Source organism: Merops nubicus, unplaced genomic scaffold (genome assembly GCF_000691845.1).
Source record: "Merops nubicus isolate BGI_N331 unplaced genomic scaffold, ASM69184v1 scaffold6504, whole genome shotgun sequence".
NCBI lineage: Eukaryota > Metazoa > Chordata > Aves > Coraciiformes > Meropidae > Merops > Merops nubicus.
Genome location: NW_008603524.1, coordinates 41,258 through 61,518, shown reverse-complemented (window position 1 = coordinate 61,518; position 20,261 = coordinate 41,258). Strand labels below are relative to the sequence as shown.

General features: G+C 42.7%; 1 protein-coding gene across 1 annotated transcript in view; it reads right to left on the bottom strand.

The window, feature by feature from the left end:
* The window catches only part of LOC103771398 (BMP-binding endothelial regulator protein-like), a gene marked incomplete at its 5' end in the record, with an annotated part of 68,857 nt that overhangs the window by 29,486 nt on the left and 19,110 nt on the right, over window positions 1–20,261 (bottom strand). Inside the window, 2 exon segments of the mRNA XM_008938693.1 lie at window positions 11,334–11,670; window positions 17,544–17,873. Of these exon segments, the coding sequence (XP_008936941.1) occupies window positions 11,334–11,670; window positions 17,544–17,873 (667 nt within the window).

Here is a 20,261-nt window from a genome sequence, read left to right as displayed (position 1 = left end):
ACCCGCAGAGTGTGAATTCCTCGCCTCAAAAACCAGATGGGAATTCTGGCCAGGGATGTCGCCTGGCTCCCCTGTAACACAGGCTATGGAACAGATTCTGGCAAGTCAGGCAGCAGTCTAGAGGTCACGGGAGAAAGCAGGGGCTCATGAGGGAACAGCCTGCTGGGGAGGTTTCTGTGCTCATTGCCTCTCTGCCGTGGTGTTTTGTGTGATCTTGCTCAGCCATGGTAGAGCCCCCGTTTCACCAGTGCCTGCTGACTGCACCCATCCACAGGGGATGGTTGGACACCAGTCTGAAATGACTATTTAGAGATAAATTAACCAGAGAGACAAACTACCTGGAGATCAGTACAGGTGGGTTACAGGAGAGCTGGAAGATGAACCAGGTACCCCTTAACAATGGGCTAAAATGTCTGTGATTTTCTGTTCATGGGTATTTTTGAAATCAGATATTCACTGCTAGAGGTTGCAGTGAAGACCTTGGCTTTCTGTAAAGTGGGGAATCATGATGCAAATAGTGGGAACTACATATTACAGACAGTGACAAAACAGCCTAATTAACAGACAGAATCTGATGACACATTAATAACCTCAATGGCAGACAAAATAGCCACTTGTTGGTGGGATTTGTGTAGTTCTTAGACTACAGAACAACCTCCAGCCCCTTAAGTGATACCTGGGTGATCCTTCTCTATATTGTCAGCAAACCATCTCTGCCTTTGGAAGCAAGGCCAAGAAGAGTATTCCTCATGCCATGCAGTCTATAAGCCTTTTAAAAGAAGTTTTCTGTACCCACATCAAGTCTTGAAACCACCGAAAGTTTATGTCACCCTTTGACATCTAGGACTTCTATGATTTATATCATCACCTTGCTATGATGAAAAATCTCCCTTCAGAAAGCATGGAATTCTTTTTCATGAACAGTGGGCTGAGAAATCAGTACAGCAGAGAAGAACCACGTAGACAGACAGATGAGCAGAGTGACAAAAATGGGCTTTCAAGCCTCAGCCAAATCCCAGAAATCTGCAAACAGAGTATGAGTCTTTTTCTCACATATTGACAACTTCTGCTCCAAAAGCAAGTCCTTTATAATCCATGCCTCAACCCATTACTAGCCTTTGACTTGGTTGAGGGTTCTTACTTGCCAAAGACACGTTGCTGCATGGAGTATTAATGAGCTTGTCATCTAACTGAGCCTTACAGGAGCAGAGAAGATTTAGTACCTTCTTAAAAAGACTAGTAGTGATTTCTTCTGAAAGTTTGAGAAGAACTTGTGCTTTGACAAGAATAAGACAATACACTTCTTGTGCATGTGAAACCCCTTAAATCCTATCAGCAGGACTTGAGCTTGGGTCCAGGAACCAGCCACTTTCACATTTTAATCTCAGATCTGCTCTTGGCTTCCTGCACAGCAAAGAACTCTTTCTTCATTTCAACAGCTTTAAACCAGTGTGCAGTGAGAATTAAATGTTTACACTGCAATTTGAAAATGTAAAGTGCTAAGAAGGAGCACTTAGGAAATGAACTTTGTAAACTTTTTCCTTGCTGCCATGGTATCCACCATCCTCAACAGCCTCTTACTTCATGTACTCATAGACTACATAACCTTAAGCACTCACTCTCTGTAAACTACATACCTCACTTGAGAGCTGATGTACAAAAATCAGCTGTCTGAATACCTTAACACTTACGACAGCTTCCTCTGCACTGATCATAAGAGAAATGATTTGTTATTAATTTTTACATGTTGGATTTATTTTAGCTTTTATGTTTCAGGAATATTATATAAACAGAATGTTAGTTGTAGGAGTACCCAGGAATGCAAGAAAACATATGGCTACAACTCCCTTCAGTATTCCCAGCACATTCCCCACCAATTTTAATTTCAACTGGCTTAAGTGGGGGAGTCAGGGAGAGACCTAAATGCTCTCATCCTCTGCATATCATGATGAAGAGGTGGAATCACAGCACCTGCTCTCAAAAATGTAGAGCCCTCTGGGTGCAGATATAACTCTACCACTCCTTTTGGGCAAGGAAGGGACTGTTTATGGTGTATTCTGAATCCAGTGGCATTTTAGTTCTACCCCTGCTGCAGGATGGCACTGGCAATTTCCAGTCTTGAGACTTCACCATGTTAGAAGTCTATGCTTACCCTGATGAGACCACCATGACAGAGTTAATTGCAAGAGCAGAGCCACACACATGGATTTCTAAGTGGTGTCTCAACAGTTTCAAGAGTGGGTGAACCTGACACACCCCCCCACGCATCCAGCCTATGGCGCCACATCCCTTACCCAAGATTAGGGGTCGTGGTGGTAAATATTTGAGATGGATAAATACATACTGCTGTACAAGCACAAGTACCTCCACCTCCACTTGCCTTACTTCTCATGAGTCTGCTCTTTGCTATTGCAACACCCCAGGGTACAATAATCCTCAGGTACCAAGATTTGCCATGGGGGTCACAGGTTTCTGTTGTGACGTCCCCCTTCACATGCCCTATGTTGTGAAGACTGAAGGAAAAACAAGTCTTAGAGTAATTAACTGAAGTTAACTGCTTTACACAGTACCAGTTTGCACACTTCAGACAGCAGTTGTGGACTGTGGGACCTTCACATGCCTATTGATAGAGTGAGCATTTCTGGGCACAGATAGGAGAGGAGCATAGTCATCTTTACCTCAGATTGCCACTTTATCCCCCAGACAGCTACTGAAAAGCTGGCATAATGCAAAGGTCCCCAGAGACCTCAAAGACTAGGAACACCCCAGATATTTTGGATGCTCTGTTAGATACAGGAAACACCAGCAAAACTGAAGGAAAAGCCTTAAAAACACTTATATTAAAACCTTAAAAACACCCACAAGAAAGCTTTCAGTTAAAATTAACCCATAGAATGTCTCCAGAAAGGACCCCTCACATGTGGCAAGTCAGCTCTGAATGACAGCAAGCTCAATAAGCTGCTCGAAGCTGTCAAAACCTTCCTAAGGCAAACTTTCTACAGAAAAGTTTTTTTGTGCTGGTTGCAGCTCACGTCCTGCTTTGTCTGGTTATCCTGCCAGAAGCATAAATGAACTCATAAGAATAACAGGGGGATTAGGTTAAGCTTATTTTTAAAATGTTTCCCACAAATTCGTCTCGTTTGCCTGCTTATAAACACCCTCGTTCATCTCTGCTGTGTGTCTAATTAGACAGGATATACTGCAGGTGGCTTAAAATAGGAGCTGAAATATAGTAGCTTTGCAGTTATGCATGTTAAAGGAAAGGTAATTAAAATTTCATGCTATGGGATGTAAACTGATCATCTCAGGGGCCTGAAAGGGATTTCTCCACCATACATGACATGGCCCAGTTGGCCAGCTACAGTATGGGTGGGTTTCCTCTTCCTCGTGACACTTATTAAGCCTCTGCCCAAGGCAGAATAGGAGATCCGATGGGTTGGTTTCTTGAATTATTTATTCATGGAAAGAGATATTGCCATCAGTGAAGCAACCCTGGATTTTATTTAAAATCGATACTGCAATAAAGCTCAAAAGGTAAAAAGCTAAAATTAAATTAAACCCAACTAGCAAAGAAAGCCCTGCTGTGAACATGCCTTAGAGGTTAATTAAAACGAGATCGAACAAAGCTCTTGGACTTGGTAGCAGCTGCAGTTAAAATCCTGCAGTACCTGACAGAGACATAGGGTGGTTTCCTCTGATGATGCTGACAACTTCTCTGCACAGCATCTCTCCAAACAGCAGGATTTATTTTCACAGCTAAAAAGAATCCTTCAGTGTAGCAAATACTCTTGCTTTGGCAATGGATCAAGTTGCACCAAATGGCAGGTGGCATCTCTTAAAACATTTCCACAAAGGAAGATATCACTCTGCTTTTCTACCAGTTCCTCCCCACACCTGCCTTCCTCTTCTTTTTAAAAATCATTAATTGTGTTATATTGCACATTAAACATCGGGGATGTTTTCCAGAATGTGGAAGGGCCCTTTCCAAAAATATTTATTGGTCTGTGCAACAGGGATGTGTTTGTATTTTGCCACAATAGTCCTAGGGCACATTCAGGCTTACTGTGGAATAGTGGCATTTTAAGATTGAAGCTTTAATAAGGATATTTGAGATGGGGAATTCTATATTAAAGAAGTTATGCCTAGAACATGTTTAAAAGCCAATCAGATAAGATTTCAAAATCTTGAGGGACAGCAGGCCTAGCATTGCAGGCTTTTGCTACAAACTTCTCACAGCCAAGAAGAAAGAAACATGAGTGAAATCAAGTTACTGAAATTCAGAAACAATCTCTCAGTTGCCTCTGGACAAACAAATGAGGTCTTCTGCCTTGGAAAGCCATCCTTTACATTTCCCCTAGGAAAAAACTGGCAAGCAGACAGGATCTGGGAGCCCCAGTTTGGATGTTTCATTTTGTCTGCCCCAGTAAAGAATGGACTTGCTGTCTCTGAAGCAGCTGAAGCTTTCTTCAGTTGTCTGTGGTACAGCAAGTGGTGGGAGTGCTAACCAAGGATTACTGATGCAAGAGATCAGTGCAATAAACATGCATGGGACAGGAACAGTCATAATGATGAAAACCTAAAACACAGCAAGATTGCCATGACTTCAGTGAATGTGGATTTTATCCCATAACTCCAAGGAACTGTAGGAAAACAAACAAAACCACCCTACCAAATCTCTGTTAAAGGTAATCTAGGAACAAGTTCTGGGAATGTTGTCCATGTAGACAAGGGAGAAGGGCATCTATGGTACCCTCCTTTTCTGTTAGATGTCTCCCCCTCTCCTCCCTTTCCTAACACCCTTCAGGATCTTTTTGTCTCAGTCAAACTGACCTTACATTTTCACATGCAGAGTCTCACATCTGTCAGACACTGGGCAATGAGGAAGACAGTATTTGGTTATGAAACACCTGACTTGAATTTCATTGAGCCGGGTAATAAAGCAGAAAGAAATCAAGTTTTACTAGGCAGAAGCAGGTTTTCATAATAAGCCTCTATATACTTGCATGCATGATAATCACAAATTGAGCTCTTTCCTGGAAAAGAGAGAAAAGAAGCCTCATATTCCACTTCCAAGCAGCAGGAAATAACATTTCATTCAGTGTAAAAGGACAGCATCAGGTAGGGTTGTGATCATGTAATTAGGTAAGGAAAACAAACACATTCCAGACGTGCCATGCTTTGAAGGAAGGGAAACTTCCCTGGGTTTTGATCACAGAGCACGATGCTGCTTCATCTGGTTTTCTGATAAAAAAAAAAATCTTTCCTTGTTAAAAAAGGAAAAAAAAATCATTAACTTTCCATATAGGGAAGCACAAAGTGGGTCATCGGGGAAGCATGTGCTTCTTGGCTGGAAGCAAGCCACGGATGGTCCCAGGTGAATGGTGTCTGTCCAACACCACGGTCTTGTCAGACTTTGGAGCCCTCTCCACCCTCATCCCCCCCATTCCCAATACCTCAACAGGAAAGGAGACATCTGTGAATCCTCTGGAACTGCTTCAATGTTTTACAGCTGTAATAACCACTGATACAAAGAGAAGAATGTTTTCTAGCCCTAAATTCCTGAGGTACTTCTCTAAACAGACACAAGTGGATGGGGCTTGGTTACGTGAAAAACACCCTGCTGGGGCAGGGGTGTGGGGAAAGATGAAGAGGAATCATGATCTGCAGATAATTCAGCTCAGCTTGGCTTCACATTTATCTTTCCTGACCACTCATCCTATTTGTCCAAATCCAAACTTCTAATCCTTAAACCTAAACTATTTCTCTGGCAGCTTGCACTCACTCTTGGCTACATAAGATGAAGAATAATTCCAAGAGGAGGCTTAAAGCAGCAGTGATCTATAGACTCACATAAATGCAGCATTTTTGCAGTACTCCATGCCATCAGCATATAGGTAACAAAGTCTGACACTTGCTGCTAGAAATCCCAAATTGCTTTGGACACTACAAAGTCCATTTTTTTCCCCATTTGTTTTGCTGCCACAGCAGCATCATTCATGGTGCCTCTTCCCTGTTTGTCACTGAATTCATCATGGCCTTACACAAGATGCACGGGCTGATATTCAGAAGGGATTTAGGGAATAATGTTGATTTGTGTAGGGTCATAAAAGAAGCAGTCATCTTGGCCAGATATTCATGGAGAATGAGTTCCCAAGCACCAGTGCTCTTCTAGGGGTTGGGAGCACCAGCTCTCCCAGTGCCTACACATTTAGGCTTTATCCTTTGTACATTTCTCCAATGAAGATCTGCAAAGATTCAACTTGTGTAAGTAGAATGGTATAAATCAGAGTTCTGCTGTACAGAAAGCCTGAATTATCAAGCACTTAATGCAAGCAACTAAAGCTCCAGCAGTAACTTCAAAAATGGATGGAGGACTCAAAGACACTGAACAGAGCAGACTGGAAAGTGGAGCATCTAGCCCAAAAGAAACTCAAGTCCTGGAGCAGATTGCCCTTAAAAAAATACAATTATTAGTTCAAATATTTTTAAATTCCTTTCTAACCAGAAGCTCCCTGGGTCGTACAGCTGCTCAGTGAAGATTTGCCCAAGAAACTGAGTAAATTGTTTCAACCTGAGCTCCTCTGTGTTGTGGTTACACTGCTGCTGGCACCCAAACTCACGGCCAGCTTTAGGCAGGCAGCCTGACAGGCAAAGGATTCCTACCTTAGCACAAGGGCAAGTGGAAGCAACAGCCCCTGCCCTGTGCTGGGTCTGTGAGAGAACCAGCCATGGCTTCAAGCCATTGGCCCTTCTCTTGAGCCAACGCCACTGGCTGGTCTTGAAGGTGGGGGACAGGCCAGCTCTGCCCTGGCAGGACAGATGTGGAGGCTGGGGCAGGGGCAGGAGCCAGGACAAGAGTCACCCTGGTGAGCAGTCAGAGCTGCAGCTGCCCTTTGGTTACACCACAGCCCAGCCCTGGAGCAGCCCAGCCTCAGCTGGAGCAGCTCAGACAACTGCTGTGCCCACATGCACAGCCAGGACCAGTAAACCTCGGGCGGGGAGAGTTTTGCAACACGCATCCTTGGCAGAAAACAGAGGGTTCCACAGAATCCCAGTTCCACCCACCCCCTTCACACTTGAAACGGGCTTTTCTGAAGTCATTCTTCAGCCCACATTTCTCCTGCACCGTCCCGCTGAGCGAACGTAGGGGCATAACCACATGAATTTTACAGCTGTAGGACATCATTGTTAACAGGGAAAAAGAACCCTTCAAGCCTTCTGCTTCAAAGCCACAAGCCCTTGGTCCCCATCTTAACTAGAGCTCGTAATGAACCGAGCAATGCTACAGCTCACATGCTCTCTGCAGCCACTCATGGCATATCTGTCAAACTTAATAACAGGGAGCTGACGGACTACACAACACTGCAATTTACTCTCTAACTCTAAACAATAATATTTTCTCTAGTTAAGTGGAATTTTTTAGGAAAACTCCAAGACTGCAGCAGTTAACTCCATAAAGTTGGTTGGTTAACTGAAATAGAAACTCATTAACTGATTATCCAAGAGCTAAGATGGAGTAATGTCAGCACAGTCACAAGGAACGTCCAAGACAAGAACAGCAATAAAGTAGACTTGCAATTCCTGAATGTATTTAATTAACAGTTTCAAACAAATGAGGCTATTACTACGTTAATTACTGCTTGCCACAAAATACTGAATGTGATTAAATTCAAATGTTTGAGAGAAAAGCGTACATCTTAGGACAATTATAAAAGAGAAAAAAAAAGTAGCTAATTTTTGGGTGATCTGTTGCCTGTTAAAAACATAATAATAATAGTGACAGTAACAAAAATATATTAGAACAATAGGAAGAGGCTCCTGAGAGGTGTCAGCCATGGGGGCAAACTGGAGACCTGCCCCAAACTCCACATTGCTCTGTGGCCTCATCAGGGCTGGGGTCACCCCCAAGTCCCTGCTCCAGCACAGCTCAAAGATACACAATGAGATCAGCCATGGGGTAGAGCTTGGAGAGCAGAGAAAGTCCTCTTCTTCCTTAAGTCCCCTAAGCTCCCCAAAAGCTCATCCAAGACCTTAAAGAGTAGCATGATATTCTTGATAATGTGATAGAGCTTGTTCTGGTAACAGCAGCATGAGAAATTCAGAGGTTATCACCTATTTTCAGTACTGCTTATACTCAAGAGCAGCTTCAGGAGTCTGAGGGCAAGCTTTATTGCATCCATGGCCAAAATACCCCCTCTAAAAACCTGCTACTGAGTAACCTCGGTAATTTTTCTCTTTTTGGCAAGGACTATCATATTAAAATATCAGAACAGACAAGTGGCAATGGCGATGGCTATCACTTCTAATCTCTTCTTCACCCAAAACCTCCTTGAAATTCAAATGTTTTCCCTGCTTAATGAACATGCCTCCATAAAGTTCAACCCTAAGGGTTATTTTTAAGAGTATTACTCATGAGTCTGAACAATTAATAACGCATTAAAGACAAACAAAAAACACCAACCCAAAGCTAAACAAAACAAACCACAGTTGAAAGCCCGTAAAACGTCTCTAGCTACAAAACAAAGAATTAAAAGAGTGGTATAAAATTAGATTTTAAAATAGTTAGTCTGCAGTCTGGACTATCTCAAAATGCTTTCTTATGTGCTTATGTTGTGCTTTCTTCTACCATGTGCCTTGGAGAGAAACAGAAGGCACCAAAGCCATGAGGTGAAGAAAAGAGTTAAGGGCAAGGTGCACAACTGTCACAGATCTGTGAAGGTCAAGCTCAGGAGTTAGCTGTTCTTCATCCCACAACCATGCAGCTAGATCTCCCCTCTTTAAAACATTAACCTTAACCTTTTTCACCTAACAATCATGACAGTCTTTCTGTATATGTTTTTTGGATGGTTCACAAAAGGAGAAACTACAGCTGTAAAAAGAATGAGATTTAAAATGAATCTGAGATGTCTTCACAGAAATCTCCTCAGTAAAACAGTGTCAGACAAATGTTTGCAATGCATTGTTCACTGCCTTTTTTGGTATTTGGAGAAAACACACCCTAATTCATAATGGTCCTGGTGAGTTTATTTCTATTTCTGAGAATTCTTATTAACAGCAGGTCACTACCAGAGCAGCATAATGAAAATGAGGCAATGTTGATAGTATAGGCAAGAATGACCAAGAAAGATTAATTCTTATGTATGTAGCATTTCACATGGAAAAATTCCATAATATGTAATGTTGGAGGGTAAAAACTCAGAACTTATTCAATTCAAAGAGGAGATTAGTAGAAAAATGAAAGCACCTGGCCCTCCCATTCTGCCTCTTCACTTCTCTTACTGCTAGGAGCTTGTTCAGGGTTAGAAAAGCAGAGCTGGAAAAAATTTAGTTAAACCTAGCCTGAAATAAGAAAATATTGACTAACTATGCTTTTCTAAAAGACCTCAGTAAAAGCTGTAAACGTTAATTTAAATTTCTTTTAATGGTAATTTAAATTTTCTGCAAAAATTACATCACCAGCAATGGGTTCTTTGAAAAAAAAAATCATTAAAATTGCAAATCTCTTAAGTGCTCATAGTTATGCTTATATACACACGTGCATGTGCCTTTAAATACATGCAAAAATTTATGTTTGTTAGACAAGTTCCCAGAACTTTCTTGAATGTGTGTCCCATAAGCATTACTTCTTCGTGGGAATTTCCTAATATGAAAAATGGTCATTGTCATTGAATAAGTGGCTTGCCACAACTTTGTCAGTTCCTGAGAAGTAGCATTCTACTAAATATCATTATTTAATTTTAATCTTTAATTCCTGTATTGAATGCTGAGCATTCTAGCAGCTGGCAATATCTAAATGGAAGCAAACAGCTACTTCTGACAGAATATCATGGTCATTTTAATATAAAGTTTCCTTAGGGAAAATCAGATTTGTCTACAAAAGAACATCATCACATTAAATTCTTGCTTGATCTCGTTGTCTTTCCAGGAGAAATAGAAGACACCATTTTAAAGGAACAAAATGCTCTATGGTCATTCTTGTGTGCAAGCATGTAAAGACTTTTTCTTCTGGCTGCTGTAGCCAAAATATAAATCATTTTCCTCTGTGGTGTCAGGAAGTGTATTGCACTAAATTAATCATGAGCTACTTTTAAAAAGGGACAAAAAATCCCCTGCAAAATGAAACAAATCTCTCTGTGCCTGTTTTCCATTTGCATTGTCATCACTTACCTTTAGAGGACGAGGGAAGTGAGATGGGAATGTTGCTGAAATGCATTCAACAGACCTTGCATGTGTGTGTTAGTGTCTCTAGTGCTCTCTGCTGTGCCTCCAGCCATTGGAAAAGATAAAGTATTATAACCTGCACACAATATAATCTTCAGTCTTTGCCAGGCTCCTAGCACAGAGATACACTCTAACAAACTAAATGCAGGAGCACATAGACTACAAGCCAAGCTGTGTGTCTTCTTCTACCATTTCCCAGTCCCAGACCTATGCTGGGGTAGATAAAAGTCTTTCTGTCTCATTATAAAACAAGAGGGAAGGCAATTCATAAGGGAAACAGAGTTATTTTAGAAAGCTTTTCCTAATAAGCACCAATAGTTCAGCAGATGTGTGCAAGTGGGGCAAGCTGGGAGCAGCAAGATCAGGCAGCTCCATCCTCCATCGTACAACTGTGACTCAGTTTGCTTTTATCTTTTATGTCAGGCAATCAAAAGAAAAAACGATTTTATTTACTGAGTGAGGGGCAAATAAACTCGTCCCAATTAAAGAAGAGAAATTATGTCTCTGTGGTTTAGACTGGAAGCATTTTAAAGATAAAATATGCTAAAGAATTTACTCAGACAAGGCTTCTAGATCCTCGGCTGCCTTCCTTTGCTCCTAGGGCAGGATGGGCACACACTGAACTTTTTGTTAACTCTCTCCTTTCAAACTCTCAACCCACCACCCCAGAGGCACCAGTAATATTTAATATTGCTGCTTTAATAAAGTAATTTTCAAAATGCTTCTGAGAAGAGAGACTTCTCTGCGCCACAAGCAATTGAAGTCAGCCTCCACTTTACAGCCGACTTTGAAATCAGAAAGAGCTCACCAAAATGTTTTGATGTCTCTTCCCCCTCTTTCCTCAGTCTCCAAAAGTATTTCTTCTCTAGGTGATCACAAGCCTGCCTGCCCCTCTCACTGTTGGCTGCTTGAGTCTTTATCAGCTCAGGACCATCATCTTCTGATTCCTGGCTCAGAAAGCCTCATCATAACGTGATTCTAAGCGTGTCTATTAATTCTTAGCAAAAGCAGCTCAAAGCATGTGCTCAAAAATTACTGAAATTGGGCCAACTGGGTGGTTTTTCTCCTCACAGAATACCTTACTATCTCCCTCCACAGCAAGCCACACATACCTGTAAAAGGTGGTGTAATCCACCGTTGAGTGACAGCTCTGGAACTCCCACGCTTTGAGCTTCTGGCACTCCCGGTGAGCTCGGAGCTTCACCCTGACCGTCCCATGGCACAGCTCGGGCACAGGTTTCCTCTGGGGGCGGCTGCAGAACTCGTTGGACTCCACACGCCAGGATTCAGCAAAGTCATCCACATCAAACTTGAAGTTCCCATCCCCTCCGATGAGGTCGTCTCGCTTGTGCCCGTTGTAGTTGCCACACAGGCCGCAGAGTTTGCCTTTCAGGTGGGGCGCAGCCATGATTTCCACGAAGCTGTCTCCATCCCATGAAATTTCCAAGCCTAACAAAGAGATAAGACATAAACGTGCACACCAAAAAGAAAAATAAAACAACAAAAAAGAAAGGAGAAGAAGAAGAAATTGAAGATAAGAAACTGTGCCTTATGTTTGTGAAACAGTGATCATGGGAACCTAAACAAAACCATTGGCTTCCTTCTGATATTGTTAGATTTCTATATGCCCCCCAGGAAGTGCCTCTGGCACACGTAGTGTTTCTTAAATCACAGATAATTACAACACACTCATGCCTGTCTCTGTTTATTTTTGATCCTTCTTGCTAATGAATGGAGATACCCTACAAAATCTGGAGCCAAGGTAGAATGACCCTCAACAGAGAAAGAGGGATCCTGCAAAATTCTGCAAATTGAATTTGCTTGGGTAAATTTCTAGCTGACTTTGCAAGGGGCCCCAAAATTTCAGCCATTGTCACCCATTGCACAGGTCGTGGGCATACAAAACTGTCCACACCCCATGAGACCAACGTCCACCTTATGGAAAATATCTCTTGGCTGCAGGTCTGACACTGCTCACGCATATGGGTGAATACAACTGTTTCAAGTACCTTATTTTGTGTGGGTAAAGAGAGCTGATAAGATGACCACAAGGATATGTCAGATGGGTGAAACTGTTGTAAGAAAGCATTCTGAACTCAACCTGTTCATTCAGAAGGTGTTAATTATCAGCCTCTTGAAGCTGTCTTTTTAAGTCAGCAGCACTGAGGAATGATGGTAAACATCTAACCCTCATTGAGTGGCTGGGATTTAAGTGCTCTGCTGGAATCTGTTTTACAGTAGGGTTTTACACTTCTCACACATCAAAATCAGAATTGCTTTCTGTGGGTGAAATCCACCTCATCTGACTGTACCCACCCCAAAAGGTAGGTGTCTGGCTTGAGCCAGGTGTCTGGTCCCTCTCTTAGGACCATTTCTCTCTTAGATGGAAAGAAATGGGCAACTCTTGGTGACAAGCGTATGTAATGCAGAGGGAATAAACTACCTTCTGAATGCCCTCTCTGTCTCCAGGGATATTCTAGATGGCCCAGAGATCAGGTGGAGACTAAACTTCTAGTTTTTACCTTGGTGATTGTAAATGACATTAATTCCATCCTTTGAGGAGTAGATATGTATCTGATAATGGAAAACAATTTTGGAATTGTGGGATAAAGCACCACTAGAAACACTGCTGCTTAACTATGGCCTTTCTTTTAATTATTTCCAATGTCTGATGAATGCTACTACTTCACATCTCTACAGTAACCCTGCATCTGAAAATCACAAATCATTTTGCTGACATTAATTTCTTCCCATAAAGTACCTGTGTGCAGCAGTTAAGGATAAACACAGGAACCTGCTTTTAAATGGGATAATCCAGCTTTTACCCTCTTCTCCCTGCCTGGCCAAGAATACCATACAACATCACTCCATGGTGCAGCACCAGGGCATCGCTCCAGCTTTCAACATTTGCTGTGTGGGCTGGCTTAGCACCACCCTTTCCTCTTGTAAATCAGGGCTTGTCACTCTGTGATCCAAATCCCAGCCTAAACTCATGTAAGTGATTAACATACCAGTGACTCAGTTCAAAGCTGGAACCCTTCCTTCAGCAACGCATCCCATTGTCTCCTGTGACAATTCCTGCCCGCACGGCAGAGAAATGGGGGGAGGCTGAGGCAGCAGGTCTGGCTAGAGAAGGGGTGCTCTGCCATCCACACGTGCTGTCCTGGCACTTGGGTGGTTCCTACCATGTCACCAAGAGTTTGGGGGGCAATTTACCCTGCAGAGAACTCCGCATCGCTGTTCACCACAGTCTATTGCATGATGTTTTCTTATTGTTATAGGTGAGCAGTGATAACACAAATATGTCCTGAGCTGACTATGCCTGAAAGGAGTTTCCAATCATCTCATAAAGCCAGCGTGGAGAGGGCCACTGTGTCCTCCTCCAAAGGCACTTTACACCCAGCCAACTGAGATATTGTGCAAGGCTGTAATTGTTACCCAGGCCAGCACAGTGGCAAGGGGGAAAGCTGCTTTTTAAGCTGCTTCATACATTATCATTGCTGGACAAATTCAAATTCCAGCTGTTTTTGCTTCTGACAACACTGAACAAAAAACACAGCTTGATGTGCAGACATTAATACTGCCGTGCTGGCGTTGAGAGAAACCTCGCCATCAACTTATAAACTAAGATTTCTTCAGACTTGAGGATCATATAAACTTTCTCAAAGCTTGAAGCAGCAAGATCCAAATTCCCAGACAGTTCTCTTCAGAAAATAACTCCAGTTTTTAAAGCTGTGTTCAACTGCCTCCCAAAACAATCTCCCTCAGAAGCTGCTGCCTTGAAGCAGTCAGAAAATACTGCCTAATGATTCTATCTTAACTTTCCTTTCACAACATATTTTCTCAAACCAACACTTACTGACTTGCACTGAAATCACTCACATTCGTTATGAAAAGTGAACTCTAAAATTATCCTCAATATTTGTGTGTCTTTTGTGAGAGTTAAGTTAATCTACTTGTTACACGTTGCCCTGTGAACTCTAAGTATGCAAGAATGACATAAAACTATGAATTTCCATCTCAGCATATAAAAATGCACATTTTTCAATTTAGAGGGTCCTGCTTTGATTACTGGATTTGATTCAAGAGACTCAGTTTAACTACCACAAAAAGGTGTATTTTCCTCTAGCTGGGTAGTGTTTAATTAGACTATATTCTGCTGTAATTGCTCAGATAAAAAGACGGGTAATTTCCAGCTTTGATGAACAGCCTGAAGTTTTCTGTCCATAAAATAGCTTGTTCCCTTTTTGGGGTAAGGAGGAAGGGTATTTAGTCCCACACCATGATAATTTTGTTGCAGCCCAGTCACACCATGCAGTGTGTGTGTGCCTTTTTGTTTGTTCACAAGCAGAAAATTCAGTTGGTTTCTGTAAACCAACAAGAGCTGTGACAGAGGGGATTACGCCATGGAGCAATGTTTGAAATGGTCTCCTTGGCAGACAGAAACTGTTTGGAAGAGTTTCTTGGTGCCTATACCCCCCTTTTCCTTCCCTCCCCAAAATGGATGAGTTTCCCATTCACTTGGACAAGAATCAGAATCCAAAAGATGTGAAATCAAAGGATGCAGCATCTGTCCCATCTGGGGATGTGCGGAAAAGGAATATTCTCTCGAGCTACTTTTTAGGGTTTTCCAATTTTCCCCTTTCTTTGAAGGACACTTCACCAACGTGTTACTTGACTTCTTAACTTGGCACACGATGTGCTCGACTGCATTTTAAAAAAAAAAAAATCCTACTGGATTTATACACATCACACACAGAGTTCCCCATACTGGGAACTCCCATCAATTGTTCTGCATGATTTTGCACGGTAAAGACATCCTCAAGAACTGGCAGACCACTCTTCCCAAAATATTTAGTGCCAAAGTGGTAAAGAAAACCTCAGCAAAGCAGTTTTGTGAAAAAGATCAGTGCACAAACAACAGAAAATGCTCCTTCACTAGAGGGACACACAAGTAACACCAGCCCTGTGACCCTCTGCACTCTCATCTTTTTAACACATCGATTTTAGACGAGGGGCTCAACACCATCCCAAACACACCCATGACGAAGTACCTGCAAGTGCAGGGTGCCAAAATTGCAGCTGCATGGCATCCAGGGCTACAGCTGGGGAGGAACTGAGCAAGAAAACAGGTTTTCCCTGGAAAATGCCAATTCATCAGAACTGAAATGCTTCTGGGAGACATATCGGATTCAATGAACTTCCAACACAGCACAGGCAAGGCTCCAAGCTGGTTTCCTGCCAGCTCGCCTGGTGGGCTGCCTGGAAGCCTGGACTCTCAGGGTATGCAGCCCCAGGACAGCCCTGCCATGCAGATTGCCCCTAGCCAGGGACCACAAGGCTTCCTGAAGCTTTGGACTCCTCGGTTTTATCCAGAGCTCAGCTCCCAGCTCTGTGAAAGGAAAACCAAAAGCCGTGGGAATGCTGGCTGAGTGATATGCACCAGACCCTGCACTTCCCAGCCCAATTTCATTTTGAATTTTGCTTCTAGTGCAGTGGTTTTGCTTATTTTTCATGACTTCCTCCCTCCCTGTCTTTTTTCATCCTATGCTGGGGAAGCATATAGTTTTGTAAAAATCCACATTTCATTCTGAAACAGAGAAAATTCTCCAATTTTTTTTTCCCCCCAGGCATCAAGAATTTCCTGTGGAACAAAAGGTTTGCCTTTAAACCAGTTCTACTCAGCACATTCCTCCTCTCTACAGCCTCTCTACTGCTCGTCCTCTCCCAGCAGAACGGAGCCATGCCTTTCTGCTGCTTTCCAGGCCTTACGTGCTGAGGAGAAGAGGACTTGGCCCACGGTGCTGTGCTCAGTGACAGAAACCTGATCCTGCTCCGTGAAGGGGAGGAATTATTTAGGCTATAATTTGCAGTGATTATACACTGTTTGGTATGTTGTCATATGCCATGTTTGCACTCCCTCTGCCAACACATGGACAAGGATGTGCGCAGTCATTTCTTCTGCTTGCACCAGAGACAAATGGAATAGCAGCAGGATTAGCTGTCATTCATCTTCCATTGAAAACCTTTCCCTGGCCTGTGGTTGGCTAATGAATTCCACATCGCCAGGATTTGTAGCATTCAGCTGGCTGCAAAGAGAAACCCTCAAGATGCTTTTAATTAGAAGTTGTGAATAATGGTCAACTTGTGCGCGTTTCACAGACAGCCACAAAAATCTGCATTGCCACTTGGAGGAAGGAGCCCAAAGCTGGGATCCACATTATGCAGACTTACATTTCCAGGGGCTATATGAGCAGGTGTCTAAGTTCTCAGCTCAATAGTGGGTGCTAGTGTCCCCCTTGAAAAAACAATGATGCTAGATAATGACTACGCATCACCCCGTGACCATATCACTCTCTAAGAAAGATTGGTTTCACTGCTTTCACGTCGCATTAATTGAATTAACAGTAAACAGTATTCTCACTCAAACAGTACTTCACTGTGCAAGTGAAATCTCCCAGGACTACAGTAGTGCCTAGCACATGCTAATGAGAAAGTTTTAAACTTCCCCTCAATATTTACCTATGCCAGGATATTATAGTTTCAGAACAGTTTATCAAAACAAATGCCAAGTCCTCTCATTTGCCATTTTGACAATTAATGCATTTTCCAAGACTCAAAAGACCTGAGAGCCTGCTATCTCTCTTCCCTGTTCCTACAAATAAGGTACCAGATTCTGAAGGTTCTGATTTCCTTTTGCTTCTGGTGCTGTGGACTCTCTGGTCCTCACAGACAAACTCTTGCTTGAGCACAGAGCGAGCCCAACAAGATGGCACTGAACAGCAAATCAGGCCTTGGCTTTCCAACCAGGACCTCCGTGTCTTGCTGAGTAGTCCCAGTGAAATGTTCCCATAATTTGACAACTTAAACTCATTCCAGCCATTAGTAATTATGATTTTTAAATAATTGTTGGCTTCGACTGCAAGGTATATTGCTGCAACGGGGAAGAAGACTGAATGTTATGTTTAAGAACACAACTTCTCTCTGTTCTCATCTGTAAGTATCAAATGATGACCCTGCATAAGGCATCCAAGTTACTGGAAGTGACAATCATGGCACATTTGTATGTGCAGGCAGTTAATTGTCAGCTGCAGAATGAAACTTAGCCTAAGAAAAGTTCTGCAACGACTTCAGGCTCATGGCTGGGATCTCTGCCTGTGGGCTGCAGGGATTTTGACAGCACTTTGGGTGCCTCAGCTCTCAAAAGAGTTATAACTACAATTATCACCATTTTCATGATTTTTTTTTTTTTGCTGACTGCATTCACGTTGCACTTGAGAAGCTCTTGGTGGAGAAGACACAAACACACGCACTTCCCCTACCTGCTTGAGTTGTCACCTTCAGCAAATAACCATCCAAATCGATCTGAAATTGCGGGGTCTGGCAAGGGAGTGAGATGCGGGTCCCATTCCACTTCACTGTGAGGTGCTGCTGGAGGCTGATTGTGCTTCTGCCCAACACAAGGTCCACTGACTTTGTCCAGGAGAAAGAACGGGTCCGACGGGCATCGTTTTTTACCAGCACCTGGAAGGGCGAGGCAGAGGAGGAGCAGTCTTTCGTCAAAACGTACTGACATGTTCCCTGAAAGTTAAATGTCCGTCCATCAAAAGTGTTGTAGTGAGGGTCTCCAAATACAGTGCAAACTCCAGGCTCTGCAGGTGAGTGAGAAACAAAAGGGCCACATCAGGATCGATCCGAGTTTGAAAGAAGCAGATGATAAGAACTTAGAGGATGTCATTCTCACCTTATTTATCTGCCTTACAGGGCAGATTTGGCTGACACCCACTAGGAATATATATTTTTGAAAAAAAAAGAAGCTTCATGGGTTTAGTAGAAATCATTTCCAAAGTGGGTGGGAACCAAAGGCCAGTTGACCCCTGGGCCAGGAGAAAGAAGGCTAACCTGTAGCTGGGAACCAAAGACACATCTTCCAACATTTATGTTTAGCCTTTAAACATAATTTACCATCTAAACATTTTAGGTTATTACAATGCTTGTGAATTTTTTTGAATTATTTCATTTCCAGAAAATAGAAGTCCCACTTCTATTTTCTATTTTTTTTATTCTATTCCCACTGCCCCAGAGCAGGCAGAGTCCTGAGTCTGCAGAACCCACGTGTCTCTGGAGACGTGTGATGGGAGCCTTCCCACCTAGCTTCAGCTTTCCAAACATGAAATGTCTAGTCTAAGCAACTCATCCTGTCTCCCTCTCACTGACAGAGAGGAAGAGAGACGACTAGAAAGTCTTTCATCTCATCAGTTTTAGACATCTCTTTTAAGACACTGGGAATTACTGTCTGGAGGACTCTGTCTTTCTGCTGCCAGCTCTGGGAGTGCAAACAAGTATCAAAGACCACTGTCATTTGTCTCTGATTGTTACAATTCCCCCAGGATGAGCTCCTACCCTTAAGCTGTGTTGTGGGAGCAAATCCTAATTCTCTAACAGAAGCAGAATTGAATACATCACATGTCTATTTTGGAGGCTAATTTTAATATCCCTAGTTAGGAAGAGGTGATCCCCAGAATTTAAAAGCCATCAGAGCACTTTTGCAGGACCTGCTTCTGTCCATATTTTACATAGACACACTTCTAAATATTGTGCATTTATAAACTAGGTATATTGATGTTTTTCTTCCCAAATTATCTGTAGAACCAGCATCTTTATTCAGTGTTACGAGCTATCATGTACGTAGCTGATACACAACTGACTTGTAGTAGTTATTGGTATGCTACCAACTAGAAGTCAGTAGCACATCACTAACATGATGCAATGACTATCTAAAGGCACATCTCTACCAATCCTTGGAGTTATTACAAAGAGAGGGAGATTTCTTGCTGCTGTTTGCAGCCATGCACTGGCTGGAGAAGCGGCAGCTCAAAGGCAGAAAGTTTCCACACTCGTGACAATGATGCTGAGTTACCCTGCAGTTACCCAGCAATTAATTGAATTGCCCCACAATCAAAGGGAGCAACAAATTTATTTGCAATTGCAGCCTTCTGGTGTAACAATAGGTCCTAACCACTTCTTATTGCTGTTGTTCCTGGAAGAGGAGTCTAAAGGCAGAGAAAGACACGCTGCTACTGCCAGCTGGATACCCATGGGCTGAGGTTGCTTTTGAAAGATGATGCCTGTTTTAGGAGAAGGGCTTGGTGGAGTAACAAAATTTGATGCTGTAATCAGAGAGCTGTGAACAGTGTCAATAAAAAAAAAAAACAAAAAAAGAAAGAGTAAAAAAAACTAACTTAAAACAGATGCTGGTCTAGAAAGGAAAAAAATTTATCCATGAAAAAAAAAAAAAAATCCCAAACCAAAAAACCAAACAACAAACCCAAACCAAACAACAAACAAACCAACCAAACTAATGATGGCTCGCCTGAAAAAGCAGCTAAAAAAGGGCAAATTCAAACCTGCAATAAAGGAGGAGACATGGATGCTAGGGAGAAGAGGTAAGGAATTCCTCCACTGAGGTGCCATACAGCTCTGACTATGGAAAACCCCTTTCTCAGCAGGGTTTTGCAGCCTAGGCAGAGTGCTCTGCTGAAGCAGCTATAACTTTTTTCAGCATTTTTCTAGCTGCAGTCAAAGAGCATCCAAGGAGATACATGGAGAGACAGAAAATGGGACCCCCTGAGACCTTTACAGCTCTGACTATGGAAAACCCCTTTCTCAGCAGGGTTTTGCAGCCTAGGCAGAGTGCTCTGCTAAAGCAGCTATAACTTTTTTTAGCGTTTTTTTAGCTGCAGTCAAAGAGCATCCAAGGATGGTACATGGAGAGACAGGAAATGGGACCCCATGAGACCTTCTCCATCCACAGTGCAGAACCACCTGTACCTATGTTATTCCTGACCTACACTTCCTCTAACCTCCTCTTAAAGAGCAGTAATAACAAGTCCACAGCTACCTCCAGCAACCTTACTGCAAGGCAGATCTTCCTACAATCTAACCTCCACCTCCCTCATCCCATGGTGCAGTCCCATCACAGAGCTGGTACCTGGGAGGCTTTTACTCACCCCGTGCTTAGATTCTTCAGCTAAACCAGT